The sequence below is a fragment of the Perognathus longimembris genome, chromosome 27 (assembly GCF_023159225.1).
Source record: "Perognathus longimembris pacificus isolate PPM17 chromosome 27, ASM2315922v1, whole genome shotgun sequence".
In the NCBI taxonomy this organism is placed as follows: Eukaryota; Metazoa; Chordata; class Mammalia; order Rodentia; family Heteromyidae; genus Perognathus; species Perognathus longimembris.
In genome coordinates, this window is record NC_063187.1 from 8092528 (window position 1) to 8109924 (window position 17397).

A 17397-nucleotide genomic window follows, 5' to 3' on the forward strand; every position below is an offset into this window, starting at 1 on the left:
AGTCAAATGGTTGCCCCGGGAGCCCCAAGGGTTTATGACCATTATGTTAAGTGCAGATCTACTCAGGAGCTTGGAGACTGCCAGGAGTAGGAGTCAGCCTGGCCCTGGCATCCCACACCCCTGTCATCCCAGCACAAACAGGAAGACTGCAGTCCACGATAGTCAAGGCATAAAGCAAGACTCTGCCTCAAAAATAACTAATACAAAAAGAGTCCAGGCGGAGCGGCTCAAGTGGTAAAGCTCCTACCTCACAAGTACAAGGCCCGGAGTTCAAACCCCAGTACCTCTATCAACAGCAACCCACATCTACCATCCTCTCTGTGCCTCCCTCATAGGCAATAATTACATCGTCTGAGGCTCAGACAACGGGATGACACCTCTGTCCAAATCAGCACCACTGTGATATAGAAAGCTCTTACGTCCACAGTTAGTATGGGAGCAACTATGCCTGCTCCAAGCTGTGTTCAAAGCTTGGCCAGGCTGTGACCAGGAAAAAGCTTCTGCTTAGCATGCTCAAAGCCCTAAGTTCTGTTCTCCACACTACAAAAAATAATTTTTTTTTAAAAAAAAAAGGAGGCTTGGAGACATCTTACAATGATTTGTTTAACTTTTAGTTAAGTCAGAATTACTGAATTTGTTTTCCAACAGAAACCAGTTTGTTTACATCTAGTTGGGTTTGGTTAGGGTTGGATTGTTTATTTTTTCTCTCTCCAAATACCTGTTAATACTGCTACAGAGTGTTTCATCTTTGAAACATTTTCATATCAGCCTCTTCTGCTTGGAGCAAAGACCACCCCCAGTTGTGGTTTCATTCAGGCTTGAGTTCAAATCCCACTTCTGCTACTTGCTCACCAAGTCACTTGACTTCCCCAAGATATTATTTCCTTATTGGAAATGAAAAGACAATGCCATTCACCTAGCTACTCCACTCAACGAATATTTATGAAGGGACAGAGAGGTTTCTGTCAGGGGTCAGAACTGTCGGGTTACAGCCATGCACAAAACAAACAACCTCCACCCTCAAGGAGAGGAGGAAATTGCCAGTACAGCATTGTTGGGGGAATTGGCGGTACTATATACAAAGCACCCAGTCACTGATGGAGCCTAATAAAGGTAATTATAATGGTCAAGCAGGTATTTTCCTCCCCGTGCCAGAAGAGACACGGTTGGAGGGGAGTGTGTGAGCTCACGTCTCTCTTCTAGGTCAGGACTGTGGATTGGAACCTTCCAATTCACCTGGGAAGGTGCGGTGGTTCAAGTGCAGTATTCCACAGCGGGTATTTTCAACACAGAGAGCCCAGGAGTGGGAGAACCTGGGCCTACAGTGCTTCAAACACACCTTGGGCCCGTGGGCTGATTGGCTACAGACATAGAAATCCTGGGGAGAAGGGGAGATGGGGCCCACACAGGCCACCCCAGGCACCTCTCAGGGGCTTCCTTCCCTGTCCGAAAGCAAAGGTGAGACCCACAGCACACACATTCGAGCTGATGCTGGGGCTTGAACTCAGGGCCTGAACGCTGTCCCTTAGCTTTTTCACTCAAGGCTGGTGCTCCACCACTTAAGCCATACTTTCACTTCTGGCTTTGTGGTGGTTAACTAGAGACGAGAGTCTCACAGACTTTCCTGCCTGGGTCACCTTTGCACCGATTCTCCAGTCTCATCCTCCTGAGCAGCTAGAACTACAGGCCTGAGCCACCGGTGCCCAGCCATCCCAGGCTTCTGGTTCGTCTCAAGCTCCTCAGCCCACCCTCTCTGAAGAAGAAAAGCCCAGCTCCAAATCAGTCCTCCCCTGCTCTCTCCCACTCTCCTCCACTCAAAGCCTGGAAATCGCCTCATCAAGGACAAAGCACTGCTCTTTGCATGAGGACCAACATCCAATATACTCTTAAGCATTCCAACTCACATCCAGTCTGTGTGGACAATCGGGGGGTGGAGTAGGGGGTATGTCCGACTTTTTTGGAAATGCCTGTGATTGTGAGACCTCTGCCTTGTGTTCAGGAGGAAGGGCGGATCAGCCAGCCACCGAGACGGGAGAACCCCACTACCATCCTGCAGCTCCTCACATCAGACCTTGCGAATCAGAGGGCCGGGCTGGAGGCAGGAGCAAGATGGTGGCCTTGGGGACCAAGTGCGCGCGGTGGAAGCCACGTGAGCAGTCACGGGTCTTCACGGGGGAGGGGGGAGCGGCGTCCTGCACTGCCCCAACGTTGCCAACTGCATTCCAAAGCTCTTTTTCTGACATGCCCAGACACAGAGAAAGCCTCCATGCTCGCCGCAACTTCACACTCAGCCAAGAGTAAACAACGCCATCCGCTTTTTCCACGGACAAATCCGAGCCCTCCGTTGCCAGCGCTGGCCCACTCCACAAGGGGAGAGCCGCCTTTCCCAAGAAAACAAAGCCCTTTCAACTCGAGAATACATCTTGGCTGCAAAAGGAAACTCTCCTAAACGCTTCCTAGAAAATCATTCATCAACCCTCACAGACCCGAACCAGCCAACGGAACACGGAGACCCAAATTACACTCAGGACCACAGATAAACACTGGCCAGCAAACACCTGCACTTGCCGCCCGCCCCCCTACCCCCCAACTACAAGATCCCTTCTGACAACAGGCTGAGCCAAGGCAGTGCTGATCTCAACAACAGCCCTGAAGGTACCAGTTCTACCGCACACAGGCGCCAGTCCACCATCTCTCTCCTTGCACACATGCCAACACGACTCCCTGTGACCCAAACTCAGTCGCACCAACTCAAGTAGTAGAAAACACAGAGCCTTGGCGACTTACCAGGTTGGAGTTGGTGGCATTGGAGTCGTCCTCTGGGAAAGGAATGTAGATGGCTAAGGCCACACAGTTGGCAAAAATAGTCAGTAAAATAATGATTTCAAAGGGTCTGAGGAAGGGAGTTAAGGAAGTGAACGCTGAGCCATATGTGTGTGTATATACCTATATATGAATAAAGGGTTCATATATATATATATATTTAAAATGAATCAAAGATTCGTAAGGATTTTGTTTAAACAATGCATTCCAAGCCCCTTGTGTTCTGAGAAGAAACACATGCCTGCATGAAGAACTTCTCCCAGGGCTCAGCCAAAATTTTCCCTAATATGTCAAGGGCAGTGCAAGGCCAGTCGCGTGCCAGAATAAACACAGATTTCTCAAAACCTTGTCCCTTCTTGTAGTTATTGAGATTGCAGTAGACTTCATTTTTCCCTCAGATGTGTGGGGTGGTGGCTTTGGCAGAGCGGCGCCTGCCCCGGGGCAGGGTTCTCAGCACCCCGTCTGGAGGAGCCAGGGCTCTGCAAGTGAGGCAGGATGTGTTCTGCGTTCTGTGGGTGCAGAGAGAAGTAGCCATTACCCCCTTAAGGGCTGAGCTCTATGCCTAGGAAAAGATCTGCCCTCTAGAGAACAGGGTCCTGGGACACTGTCCCTTCCAGTAAGATCTACCCAACCCCTAACCCAGTGACTTGCTTTTTGATGGCAACTTGTCACATGAGGTCCGGTGTAAGAATTTTTTTTTCCACCTGGAAAATGGTATTGTGGTATTATGTGAGCACTCAAGAAGTGGTAGATTTTAAACCAGACTCCAGTGGCTCACTCCTGTGATCCTAGCTACTCAGGAGGCTGAGATCTGAGGATCACGGTTCAGAGCCAACGCAGGGCAGGAAAGTCCCTGAGACTCTTATCTCCAGTGAACCACCTAAAAATCAAAAGTGGAGCTGTGGGTCCAAGTAGTACAGGGACAGCCTTGAGCAAAAGCACTCAGGGACAGCATCCAGGCCCTGCGTTCAAGCCCCGCAACTGGCAAAAAAAAAAAAAAAAAAGTGGTAGATTTCAGAACAATTCAGAGTTGGGGATTGGAGCTGCAGGAGACAGGGCACCCGGGCAGCCTTGTTATGCTTGCAGATTCCTGGGCCCTGTCTGCAGGAATTAGAATGCTTCGAGTCAAGCCGGGGGCAGGGCCTAGAACTCTGCTGTTTCACAGGGCCCCAGTACGGTTCAGGATGAGACCAACATAGCTCACAGAAGGGGGAGGGGGGGACGGAGCGGAGGGGCAACCAGCCAGTCAAGCCCAGTCCCAGAGCACAAAGGATATTTCCATTCCACGATGCTGATGCATGCCCTGCGGATGGGGTTCTTCAGGGTCAGGCAGAGCAGGGCCCGGGGTGGCCGCGTGGCGGTCGTGCCACCTTGCTTCTTGGGTTTCCCGTACTGCTGCCGCTTGCGCTGGGTGGAGCTGACCGTGGAGATGGTGGCGTTGCCGGCGCTGCCCATCAGCTTGGCCTGCCGGGCTGCATCGATGGCCGCCTGCCAGGACAGGGCTGCCCCCGGGGTGGGGATGTGCTCGGGGGCCAGTCCTGCCGCTGCGTTGGCATTCATGTTGGCATGAGCTGGGCGTGGGCTCCCATAGTTGGAACCTGAGCAAAGAAGGAAAGGGGACAATTACTGGGGGGGAAAGAGGAGCACCTGGATGCAACTTTTTAAAATCACAGTTCAAGCTTTCGCAGGAAGTTGGGAGCTGACGCACAGAACACCAGCATGGGATGTTGAGAAACAGATCTGGGAGACATGTTCTAGGCCCAGCCCGGCGACTGTGGTGACCCAGGACATGCCACTTGCCCATCTAGTCTCACTGCCTTGTCTCACTGCAGACAAAGTAGGATGTATTTGCATTACGGGTTGCAAGGGCCTCTGTGGCACACAGCTAGTCAGAACAGAAGGCTGCAGAAATGATGAAAGGCGATGCAATATCCATGCATGAAATACACATTTATTGATGGGCACCAGTGCCTCACATCTGTAACTCTGGCTACTGAGAGGACAGTAGGATCACAGTCCCAGGTCAGTCTGGACAGAAAGGTTTGCAAGACCCCCTTCTCCACGCATAGCTGGGCACCACGGCGCTGCACACCTATCATCCTAACTACATGAGAGGTTGCAAGGGGAAGCATTCCAGGTCAGACTGGGCAGAAGAGTCCACAAATTCCATCTCCACCAAAGAACCTGGAAATGGTGGCACATTCCTCTGGTCCCAGCTGTGACAAGAAGCTCAGCAAAGGCAGACTGAAGTCCAAGTGTAGGAAGCCCAAGAAGGGAGAGAGAGACCCTATCTCAGGAAGAAGCACTGCCACAAAGAGCTGGAGGCATGGCTCAGTGGTAGAGCATCTGCCTAGCAAGTACGGGACCCTGCGTCCAAACCCAGGATCGCCGAAATAAAGCATCCCACAAATAAAAGGATAAACGTTGAAGGGAATAAAATGGGGGTGTTAAAGGAGAGTGAGGCAGAAAGTAAGAATGAGATGTGTGTTAAAGGGAAATTAAAAATTTGAATGAAGGAAGGAGAGAGGGAATAGGAGGGGTTAAGGTGTTACAGATACATCATGAAATGAGTATAATTCATTCTGCTTGACATCTGTGTTCTACAAATGCATGCATTTAATAAAATGAAGGGATGGACAAAGGCGATCCACATCAACAGTGCTATAGCTTAGATCTTCTTCCCCACCTCCCCCCAAAGACTCCACCTCCATGGAGATGCTACCTTTGGGAGATGACAGAATTTTTGGGGTGGGAGCCTAAGGACAGGTTGTAAGCTCTCAGGGTGTGACCCTGAGCGGGGCTGTGGCCTCAGTTTGTTACTCTACATTGAGTACTTCTTGGCCCAGAAGAGGTGGATTTTTCTCTACCAGGCACACCTGCCAGATGTGCTGCATTGCCTTGGGTCCAATCAATCACAACCTGACACCTCACTCCACCCCACCCCCCCAAAGACAACTGCAAGTACAAATAAATCTCTTTCTGTTTATACTCTGATTATCTCAGTCCTATCTGTTTTGAGTGAGGGAATGCTGACAGATACACGCGGGAAGCTCTGGTGACTTAAACTCATGTAGGCAAGTCGTCCACCATCTGACATCCGTCTCATCTGTCTCATCTGTCTGGTCCCCTTTGTCCCCAAAAAGGAACTAGCCTCTGGCGTCTGCTTTGACTAACAAAATGCAGCCCCAGTTGACAGCACGTGACTTCCAGGTGGAGGTGGAAAAGGCCAGTGGTATCTCCCCAACCCTCCAGGTGGCCATCCCAATGTCAAGAAGCCACCCTAACATGTGGAAGGACAATGCTCCTGGAAGGCCCAGACATCATCTGAGAGACTCCAGGACACAACCATGCCAGTAGGGGCTTCCTGAATTCCTGAGATGGGCAGGGTGCTTGGTGGTGGGTCACTAAATGTGGGCAACTCATTCTATGGCACTGGACCCAGATGCTTGGCAGAGCTGAAGGCAGGGCTGAAGGGCACTAATCAGAGGAAATCTGGGCAGGACCAGAGAAAGGGAGCCCCAGGCACATACAGACCAGGTATCTGTGAACCTCCTTTGATATGCAGGCAGTGCAATTCACCTAAGCCCAGCTGAAAACAATCCATTGTGGGCCCCAGGAAAAGTCACTAACTTCCTAGACCTACTGGTACTTTCAATAACCTCTGCCTCCTTGCTCAGACCCCTTATAAGCCTGGTTCCAAACTCACCACACACACACACACACACACACACACACACACACACACACACACACGTGTACAACCTCCAAATCCAAGGGCCCCTCGCTGTTCCTCAATAAACAGTTCACGCCTGTTGAGGATCTAGTCCGGCCTATTCCTTTTCCGTTCTCCTCCATTTTCCTAACAGAGATAGGCTGCCCCACTGGTTAAAGGCGCAGGAAGACAGCCCTAAAGATACCCAGTGCAGGGAGCCAGCAACACTGAGGAGCTTAGTGACTCTCATGCCACTCCCACCTCCTATAAATTTATTGTTGTTTGGCAGGGGAAAAAGAGCCCAACTCTTATCTGGAGCTGATCCTTCTTTGTCTTAGCTCCAAGACAACTCAGATAACTTTCCTCCCAGTTGGACCAACTGTGCGAGTGTGTGTGTGTGCCCCCATACTAGAGTTTGAACTTACAGCCTTTCACTCTTGGTTGTTTTTTTTGTTTTTAATTCAGGGCTGACACCATACCACTGGAATCACGCTTCTACTTCCAGCTCTTTGCTGATTAGAGATATGAGTCTCTGGGGTTTGTCTACTCCGGTTGGCTGAGAACCCTGATCCTCAGATCTCAGCCTCCAGAGTAGTTAAGGTTACAGGTGTGATCTACTGGCACCTCATCTAACCAACCTGCTTCTTAGGATGAGTTGTCCCTGCCCATACCACTCCTGACAAGAGCCTCTTAAGGACACATGGCCTGGCTGAACCCATCAGAATATGCTCCAAGAGAGTCTGCCCCCACAGAAGGAACTCCTACATCTACGCATGCCTGATGCCACAAGCCCGTGGAACAGGTGTGATGGCCACAAGCACTGACCCCCAAGGTCCGGTGGGCCTTTCTCTTCTCCACTCACTGTGATGATCACCGGGGTACCTCAGCTTGTGCTTACTGACATCTGACCTGTGTCCCGTGCCACCAAGCCTGGCCGGGCTGTCCTGCCTGCCAACCTAGGTCATCTCCGTGACCGTGACGGTGGGAAGTCTCAACTCTGATGCCAGATGACTGTCCTCGCTGCTGTACTGAAAGGGTTCTAAGCCTTCCCCAAGCAAATGGGGAAAGCACAGCCCGGAGGATGAGTGACGCCCGCCAGGGGCAGGAAAGGTCAAAAATGGAGACCGCACAGAGGCTGCCAGCTTCCCGCTCCAGCTTGGTGCCAACATGAGCACATCAGGCCTTCTTTGGATCCAGCTGGTCACCTGCCTCCTTCCTGCATGATCACCATCTGGCCCTGGTGGCACCCCAGCACCAGCCCCAGCCTCAGCCTCGCCCTCTGGGCCTGGAAAATTGCCTTTGTTATCCCCCATGCATATTCCCAACATGACATTGTGTCCCATCTCACAACACAGACCCTTCACCACCCTCCTCTTCCTCCTCCTCCCCCTCCTCCTCTTCCTCCTCCTCCTCCTCCTCCCCCTCCTCCTCCTCCTCCTCCTCCTCCTCCTCCTCCTCCTCCTCCTCCTCCTCCTCCATGCCCTGGTGGCTCCAGGCAGCTGGGGCACCGCAGGGCAGAGGGTTTTAACAGAATGCCAAGCTCCTGGTGAGATTCCCCCATCCCGTTACACCATGCCACCCGCCCTGCTCCGGTGCAACGAGGATTGCGGCTTAGGCCTCTCTTTAAAAAAAAAAAAAAAAAGACCCCAGAGGGAAAACGCAAACACCATTGGGAGTGAATCAAAGCACGTGAAGTGCAGCCCTGCTGCCATCCGCAGCAAGGTATCTACTTCACACGTCAGAAAACAAAGCAGCAGATGACTCACCAAAGGTCACCACATGAGACAATGGAAGATTCCAGCAGCACGCAGGACTCCCAGGGAACTGCCAGACAAGTTCGGCCTCCTCAGCTCTCATGCTTGCTACACACACACACACACACACACACACACGCACGCACACACACGCACACGCACACGCGGGGCCACAAACGGAGAACACACACCCTCCCAGGCCTCCAGGGTCTCCAGGTGTTCCGGAACAGCCCTCGTATGTAACAGGATCCTGGTGACAGCGTCCACGATGCTGACAGCCTCTGTGGTCACCTCAGGGCACCTTTGGGGGCCACAGAAGAAAGCATCCCTGTTTCTATTTGCCTGGTGCAAAGGTGTGACCTGGTGCAAGGGACTTCATATCCTATTTGGCTCATTAGACACAGCTGGAACTCTACTTCTGCTCTACTCAATCTGCGATATATAATCGCTCCTTCCCAGACTATTTGGCATTGACTATTTCAACTCCTGGAACCGAATCGGCCTGCCTGGCAGATATAAATGCAGATATAAAAGCAGATGTGTTGTTCCCCGGCTGCTGGCCTTCCAGATCCCCAGAATCCTTCTGCTGACAACGCCGGGCCTCTCTCTCCCTGAAGCCCTGAGTTCAGCCCGTTCGGCCGGCTCTGCACCCAAGGTCCCCTCCTGTCTCCTATCTGCGGAGTCCTGGGAACCCTGGCACAGTGCTCAGGGAGAGGATGTGAAAACGCATCCCACCGCCGCAGAAAGCCCGTGTGGGGTACGCCCTGGACACCCTGCGTGTGAGCTGGCAGGTCCGTGAGCACAGTGGCCCTGCCTCCACAGAGCCAGGGGGTCAGCTCCGAATGCCAAGTCGCGGCCAGCTGACACCTCAGCCCCCTGCACGCTCCACAGGGGGACATTATTTATGCCGTGAGCCATTCCCAGAACACAAGGATCTCTCTGGAGCACACCATCTGGAGGACGCACATGGGAAACGGGCCCCTGGGAAAAAGCGGAATGTCAACTTCTCCCTAGCCAGAGGCCGAGAAAACAACTCCCAATTATTGGGGCAGGCAGCCCTGAGCCCTGCTGCAGCCTGAGACACAACTATAACTAAGGGCACAAGGAGCCACACACTCTTGTGAGACAGGTGTGGCTGGTCCCCCCCACCCTCACTGTAACACTTCTCCACCCAGGCCTGGGGCTCTGGGGCTGTCACTCAAAATAAAAACCAAAAAAGAAGAAGAAAAACAAAAGACACAAGGTCTGTGAATGGATGGTTCCCGCCTGTCATCCTAGCCACTCAGGAAGCTGAGATCTGAAGATCGGGGCTCAAGGCCAGCCCCGGCAAGGAAGTCTGTGAGACTCTGATCTCCAATTAACTCCTAAAAAAGGCAAAAGTGAAGGTGTGGCTCCATCCTTGAGCAGAAAAAGCCACGTGGGAGCATGAGGCCCTGAGTTCAAGCCTCAGTACTGGCATGACAGAGTGACAGAGAGAGGGAGGGAGGGAGGGAGGGGGGGGAGGGAGGGAGGGAGACAGAGCCTAGCAGGAGGTAGTTAGATCATCCAGGGGCGTGGCCTAGCAGGAAGAAGTTAAGTCACTAGGAGTGTGGCTTAGCAGGAGGAAGTTATAGGGGGTATGACCTAATGGGAAGATCATTATTAGGTCATGGAGGATGTGGCCTAGCAGGAGGAAGTTAGGTGATTGGGGGTGTAGCCTAGCAGAAAGAAGTTATGTCATAGGGGGTGTGGCCCCGTAGGAGGACTGTTAGTCACTAGGGGTGTAGCTCAGTGAGAGGAAGTTAGGTCACTGGAGGCGTGACTTAGTGGAGGAGTTAAGTCATCAAGAGCCTGGTCTAGTAGGAAGACTGTTAGTCACTAGGCGTGTGGCCTAGCAGGAAGAAGTTAGGTCACTGGGGGCATGGCCTGGTGAGAGGAAGTTAAGTCGTTGGGGGTGTGGCCTGGTGAGAGGAAGTTAAGTCATTGGGGGTGTGGCCTAGTGAGAGGAAGTTAGGTCGTTGGGGGTGTGGCCTGGTGAGAGGAAGTTAAGTCATTGGGGGTGTGGCCTAGTGAGAGGAAGTTAGGTCGTTGGGGGTGTGGCCTGGTGAGAGGAAGTTAAGTCATTGGGGGTGTGGCCTAGTGAGAGGAAGTTAGGTCGTTGGGGGTGTGCTCTTGCAGGAGTGTGGGACCTCACTCCTTTTTGCCTCTTGCTATCCAGTTACCATGAGATGAACAGTGCACTCAGCTACAAGGTCCTGCCATAATGTGTTGCCTCCCAGAGAGGCCAACCAACCACAGAATGAAACCTTCACAACCCTGAGGCCACATAAACCTTTCCTCCTTATAAGCTGGTGGTCTTGAATATTATATCATCACGACGGAAAGCTGGCTAATGCAAGATGGACCACAGATAGACACTAGAAAGCCACCGGGAGAGTCTACCTCCATCTCTGCCCCCAAGTTCAAGCTTTTCCCTAAGCACCAGCTTGTCCACTTACTTCTTGGCAAGGGCAGCAGGGGAGAAGCTCTGAGGAAAGAGTTATGAGCAACAATTTCCATCACCCAAGCCACCACTCTTGTCCAGGCCACCATCCAGTATTTCTTGCCCAGAAATACTGCAGTAGCCCATGACATTTCTCTCATTCCTAGGTTTGCTGGGCCCCCGATCCAATCTCTACACAGCAGCCAGAGTGACCTTTTAGAAATATGAATATAAAACCAGGCCCTGTTGTTTCTTTGGTTAAATTCCTTCAAAATGTGAATCCTTGGTCATGGCTCACATAGTCTGTGTAGGCCAGCCGGGGCCCACTTCGGCTGAGTTCATCTCCCCATCCTCCCCCCCACCTGCTCCACCCACAGGCATCTTCTCATGCCTCAAACATGCCCAGCTCCCGGGCCACAGTGCCTTGACATATTCCCTCAGGGCATGCTTCCCTCTGCTTTCCTGTCCATCCCACATCCACGAAGAACTAAACTACAGCTAAGTCAAGTGGTGAAAGGATGGGAATCTAGCCGGTAGAGAGTGGGCAGGGTCCTGCGGGGACTTCCTGTCTCCTTGCTCCTGGGTGTAGCATGTCCCCCCAGAGCCCAGTCCCTGGGCTTGGGTCCCAGATGCAGGTCCTGCAGACCCAGCCCGCAGCCTGCTCCCCCTAGGCTCTGAGTCACTTTGTAAGCTCTGAAGTGACTACAGCAACTCGTGGTTAGGTATGAACAAGTACTGGCTAAGGCAAACCAAGGCTATCACAGCATTCTGTCCAAGGCAGGGTTCAGGCAAGCAGAAACTGCCTGTCCTTTTGAGCTGTCAGCACGGCAGCCATCGGTCAGATGTGGTTGTTGACTTTCCGATGTAGCCGGTGCAACAGAGGAAGTGCATTTTGAAGTCCACTTAATTGCAGTTAATGTCTATGGAAGAAGTCTAGGTAGACAGGTGGCTGGAAGCCACCATGCTGGACAGCAGCATCCACATTAGGAAGAGGCAGAGTGGGACAGGAGGGAAATGACAATAAGGAAAGACATCATAGAAAGATTTAAAGATCCAACCAAGATCAGATCCAGATGCTGGCAGGTGGGCAGACTTTCCTGATCAGGATATGACCGTTCTCTGCACGCGCACGCGCATACACACCACACACACACACACACACACACACACACACACACACACACACACACACCGGCCTTTCCCAGGGTGGGCCTCGGTGCTGGGACTCTGCCCTCCTCCCCCCCCGCCCCCCCGCCCGCCACTCCACCTCAGCTGAGCTGTTCACACAGTCCTTGAGCGGCACTGCTGTTGTCTTCCTAGGCTTTTTCTCTTGCCCTGCATCTAACGTGGTCTTAAGAGCTGGAAACACTCAGAACAGGCCTGGTGACCACAGAGTCAAATCCACTCCATAGCAAAAATAGAAAAAAACAAAAAGTGAGGGAGCAAACATCCAGACTCGATCAGTGCTGCCTTAAACAGAACCGTCTTGTTTCTATTCTGCATTCCACCTGTCCCCATGACCAGGGCAGGGAAGGAGGGTGGGAGGGGTGGGAAAGGGGGGAAGGGCAAGGGCTCAGAGCATCGCCAGCACAGCAGCTGGAAACATGGGAAACCCACTGCCATTCCCTCCTTTGAGCCAGCAAACCAGCAAGTCCTCTGTGCTTTCCAGTTAGAAAAGAAATCCTAGGGCTGGGGATATAGCCTAGCGGCAAGAGTGCCAGCCTCGGATACACGAGGCCCTAGGTTCGATTCCCCAGCACCACATATACAGAAAACGGCCAGAAGCAGCGCTGTGGCTCAAGTGGCAGAGTGCTAGCCTTGAGCGGGAAGAAGCCAGGGACAGTGCTCAGGCCCTGAGTCCAAGGCCCAGGACTGGCAAAAAAAAAAAAAAAGAAATCCTAGTGGGGACATGAAGGGAGTGGCGGTGGGGTTGTCTGCCTGTGACCAAGGCACCTGGCCCTAACTACTATGGCATTTCCCTTGGCACTCGAAGACTCTCGTGCCAGCATTGAAGCACCAGAGGGAGGAAAACGGATGGCTTCAACTGGGGAGCAGCAGTCGCAAGGACGGTGAAACACTTCCGCTCTTTCCAAGCACAGGGAGGACAGAGACCGCTCAGCCTTTCGCTGTTATCCACGAGGCACGTGCCTGAGGCGAGTTCAGCTCTAATATCTGGGCCCCTCTCAGTCTCCCAACAGTTCTCAGCACCTTGAGGGCAGAAATCTACCAGTGCAGCCGCTGTGTGCAGGTGCTCAAGGCATAAGTCTGCAGGGAGCCCCCTCACAACAATGCCCAGCCTGCAAGGGACTCTGGGCAGGCGCCCACAGGGTAGAAGCCAGTGGGCACTGCTCTGTGAGTACTTGCTTCTGTTCCCATCAGAAGCCTCAAGAAGTAAGACCCCTTCCTAATCCAAAAAGTATATGCATCAGGGTCCCGATTTTTATCAAAGGTCTTTTTCCCCCTTAGGGAGAAGCACATAACAGGATTATCGCAGTTAATCTTTTGTTGTTGTTCTTCTTCTTTCCATCTGGGTGTGAAACACTCCGTTTCTCAGAGCTGGCCTTCTTGCAGGGCGGGAGGAATTGTGTGCCCATAGCAGAATGTCTGAGCTTCATGGCAGTGGGCAGGAGCCTGGGGCCTAGGTCTGATACAAGACCTCATCTAACCACAGCATGGAAGATGTCTGAGCAGAGCAGGGCACAGAATCAGCCAGCTACACAGTCTCAAACCCAGACCCCAAGCCTGCAACACCCCTCACCCTCACCACTGGCAACATGGCTGAGAACCAAGGGGCGGGCACTTCTCCTGGCCTCTCTCAGAGGGTCTACTCCTCTGTCACCCAGAGAGAGCCACACGCCCCTCACAGACAAGACGAGGCTGCGTCTCTACAGCTCTACCCAAAGATGGAGTGGTATTTAATAACATCGGTGCCAGATACTCACACACAATGCCTCAGGGTACCAAGGAAGAATACTTCCTCTACAGGAGGTGAAAGAAAGCATGAAAAGTTGTTTGTATTTCAACAGTAACTTTTTCCCCAAAGCACCTTCTCCGATGGGGTGAGCAACCAACCACCTGCCTTAGGATTCTGGTATTCCATCCACCTACGTTCCCAGTGCCCATTTGTGAGACCCTCAATCTATGCAGAAAATTCCAGAGGTCCTGGGAAACTCTCCTTTGTAAGGCAGCTGTGCTTTCCCCCACATGCTACCACTGAAGACACAACCTACCCACATACAGCCATTTATGCATAGTCTGTCTGTCCTGGTGAGTGTCTGTCTGTCATGCTCATGGAGGCAGACAGAGCCACAGAGCAGCCTGTCCTCCACACCCAGGCCATTCCATAACCACCTTCCCACCAGCCTCACCCAACCGAATCCCTTAGGGCCTGACCTCAAAGCTCCTGCGGACCTCAAAGGCAGTGGCGGAACAACATGCAGCCCAACATCCCTTCTCTGCCCACAGACCAGGCTCTGCCCATCAGAAAGGTGGCCTGGGAAGAGCCCAGCTTCCTGCTCCTAAAGGCCAAGTTCAACTCCATGGGCCACCAAGCTGGGAAGAGAACACAGAGAATGCATTGCTCCTCTAGTTCATTCTACGGGGGTTGTCCCAGAACTACTGGGGACTGATGGTTGGCAAGGACATCCTCAAAGCTAGAGGGTGAACTTCACACCCACCAGGGCTTCTGCCACACATCAGAAAAGCCACAGGTGGTGGTGAGCTCGTGGAAAGACTGCATCGCTGGTTGAGAATGTAAAAAGCAGCGTGGCCACTGTGGAAAACAGACAGGATGCCCCTCGGTTGCATTACGTAGAGAATAACTGTACGATTCAAGAATTCCACTCGTGGGTCTACCCCAAAGGAACTAAGTGCAAGCACTCCACCAGGCCCCTTCCACCAGTGTTCACGGTAGTGCTTATTATTCTCCAGCGGTGGAAGACAAAACAGCTCAAGTATGCACAAATAGGTGACTGAATAAAAACAACTGTGGCATATTCATATGCAGAACAGCACTCAGCCTCAAAAAATGAATGACACTCTGATGTCTGAGGCAACATGGATGAGACTTGAAGACATGATGCTAAGTGAAAGAAGCCGATATCATGGGAGAAACATTTTACGTGACTCCACTGATAAAGTACCTAGCATAGTCAAGGAGACTGGAAATGGAGGTTGCCAGGTCTGGGGGGGGCGGGGAGAGTAGGAAAGATGGGAGCTACTGGGCACAGAGTTTTGGTTTGGATGATGGAGACGTTCTCGGTGTGGGTAGTAGTGTAATTCCTGTCACCGGACCGTATGCTTTTTAAAATCCCAATGTGGGAGTGCATACCTGTAACCTCAGCCTTTGGAGCCTGACGTGAAATTTCAAATCCAAGCACAGCCTGGGCTATACACGGAGACCCTGGCTCGGAAACCAAAGTTAGAAGGGCAACTTTTACATACCTTTGGCCATAACAAACACGTATATATTTAAATAAACCAAAAAGGGTAGAGCATTGGAGTGGAGTGCTTAGAAAAGGAATCTCAAGAGGAGAGACGAGGTGGAGGCCATCCTCTTCAGGAAGAGGATGGAAGAAGGTAGAGGTTTGGGATCTAAGACGTCCTGGGGAAGGAGTGAATTTAGACCAGACGAGGCGGGAGGCGTGTGACAAGCAAGGCTCCGGCCCCCACGAGCAACCTCCCCCCAGAGTCTACCTCCCACACCGGCCCCAAGAAGGATACGAAGAATTCTGGTCATAAATTGTTTTCAAATACCCAATAAATCAGACGTGCGCGTGTACAAACATGCCTTCACAACTGAGCAAAACCAGACTCGCGTCCAAATACATCAAGTTTTTTTTTTTTTTTTCCCCTCTCTCTCTCTCCAGCGCCATTAAATTCCAGGCGTCAGACCCTTGGGTTGGGAGAGACATGATCCAAGTCAGGCCAACATGGCTTCCTTTCAACTTTGGTCTCGCCCCGAGTCCATCTTCTTCCAGCAGTGCCTCACCTGGAGCCCACCTCACCAGAGACAAAAGGAAGTGTGCGCCGGAGCCGCGCGGACCTCGGCTTGGCAGCCGGGCCAAAGACACCAATGCTAACGAGAAGGCCGTCAAAATGTCCCTATCCTGAGTGTCTGCATCACACACCACCTTTCCACCCAAGCAACACCATTCCAGCCATTCCCACTTGAGCCACTGTTCAAGTGGAAGGATTGGGGGAGGGCAGGGACTGGACACTTGAGCCTGCCCTACCCCCTACCCGACAAGCTGTGTGACCCCAGGGCCGGCTCCCTCTCCCTCTCTGTTACCCCGTCTGGAAAGGGAGGGAGAGCTCTCCAAACCAGCTCCAAGGTCCTGTGCGCTGTCCTGGCGTTCAGGGATTCTAGAATCCGCGTGCGTGGGTGGCAGAGGAGTTTATTGTTTGGAACATGCTGTCAAAAGGAATCGGCTTCGCAGATGGAACCTCAGGCCCCCGGCTCGCCCACCCTCGCCCCTAAATTCCCTCTCGTAATGCTGACAAACACTGGAATCTGCAGAGTCCCTGCTGACTCAGCCAGTCACTCCCTCCACCCCCCCCCCCCACTAAATACAGCGGGGGCCTGCAGTATCTGCTACACACACACACACACACACACACACACACACACACACACACACACACACACAGTGCCTAGCAGCTGAAATGCTCTCGAGTCTCCTGGTTGGTCTTTCCCACCATCTCCAGTGCACTAAGGGTGCCAGCACAGAAACACTGGGGTCACAACCGCCTGCCTTGAGTGACCTCTTTCCCAGCCTTCCTCCCTTGGCTTCCACAGTCTTCAAGATGGCGCTACACCAATACTTCCATCCAACATGGCACTAGGGGAAGTTGAGGCACAGATGGGGAGGTTCCCAGGTGGCTGGTTGACCTTTCTAAAGGTGAGAGCTCTCGGTTTTCCCCCACTGGATGGGAAACCACAAGAGAAACCACAGATGCAATTGAAGTGAAGGTTCTGGGATGGCGATATTAATCCGTGTGGATCTATAGTCAACAGGGGTCCTGTTCAGACAGGCGCAAGAGCAGAATGATGCCGTGCCGGCCTTGCAGATGGAGGAAGAGGCCGTGAGCCAAGGAACGTAGGCGGCTTCCGGGAGCTGGAAGAGGGAGGCAGGAGATTCTTCCCCTAGAGCATGGGGAAGGAATGCAGCCCTGTAGACCCTCGGAAACAGCTGACCTCCGGACGTCAGAAGATTTTTTTCTTTAATTGTGTTGTTTTATGTCACTCCGTCTGCAGCAATTTGTTACAGCCGCAAACAACCAGGAACTGAAACACCCATTGTCTCATCTGTATAAAATCATCTCAAACTGAAACCAGCAGGACTGAAGCAGAGTTAACACCTCTGGGGGACTGGTGGATAACAGGCCAGCAGGGACCGGCAACCCCTCCTCTGGGGACCTCCCCCGCCGGAAGCTCTTGTCCCCCCTCAGCTCTGCAGAGGCAGCAACGGGCCCGGCCATGGCTGCAGGAACAAGCCAACCCCTGATGGGTGTTTGAGGAGTAAGAGCAGAAAGAAAGAAGGCTCCAAGGGCTGGTGGTGGAGCTCAGGAGTAGAGACCACTTGCTTAAGCTAAATGAGGACCAAACACTGCAAAATATCTTCTTTACTCTCAAAAAGTACACTATA

At 52.5% G+C, this 17397-nt stretch overlaps 1 protein-coding gene across 1 annotated transcript in view; it reads right to left on the reverse strand.

Moving 5' to 3' along the window:
• Nucleotides 1–2673: 2673 nt before the first annotated feature.
• LOC125342880 (voltage-dependent L-type calcium channel subunit alpha-1C-like) overlaps nucleotides 2674–17397 on the reverse strand; it is a 41688-nt gene continuing 26964 nt past the window's right edge. The window contains exons 2-3 of the mRNA XM_048335204.1: nucleotides 4100–4421; nucleotides 2674–2893 (exon numbers count right to left, since the gene is read on the reverse strand). Coding sequence (XP_048191161.1) covers nucleotides 2752–2893; nucleotides 4100–4421 — 464 coding nt within the window. The 3' untranslated portion in view covers nucleotides 2674–2751. The remainder of the gene's footprint in view (nucleotides 2894–4099; nucleotides 4422–17397) is intronic.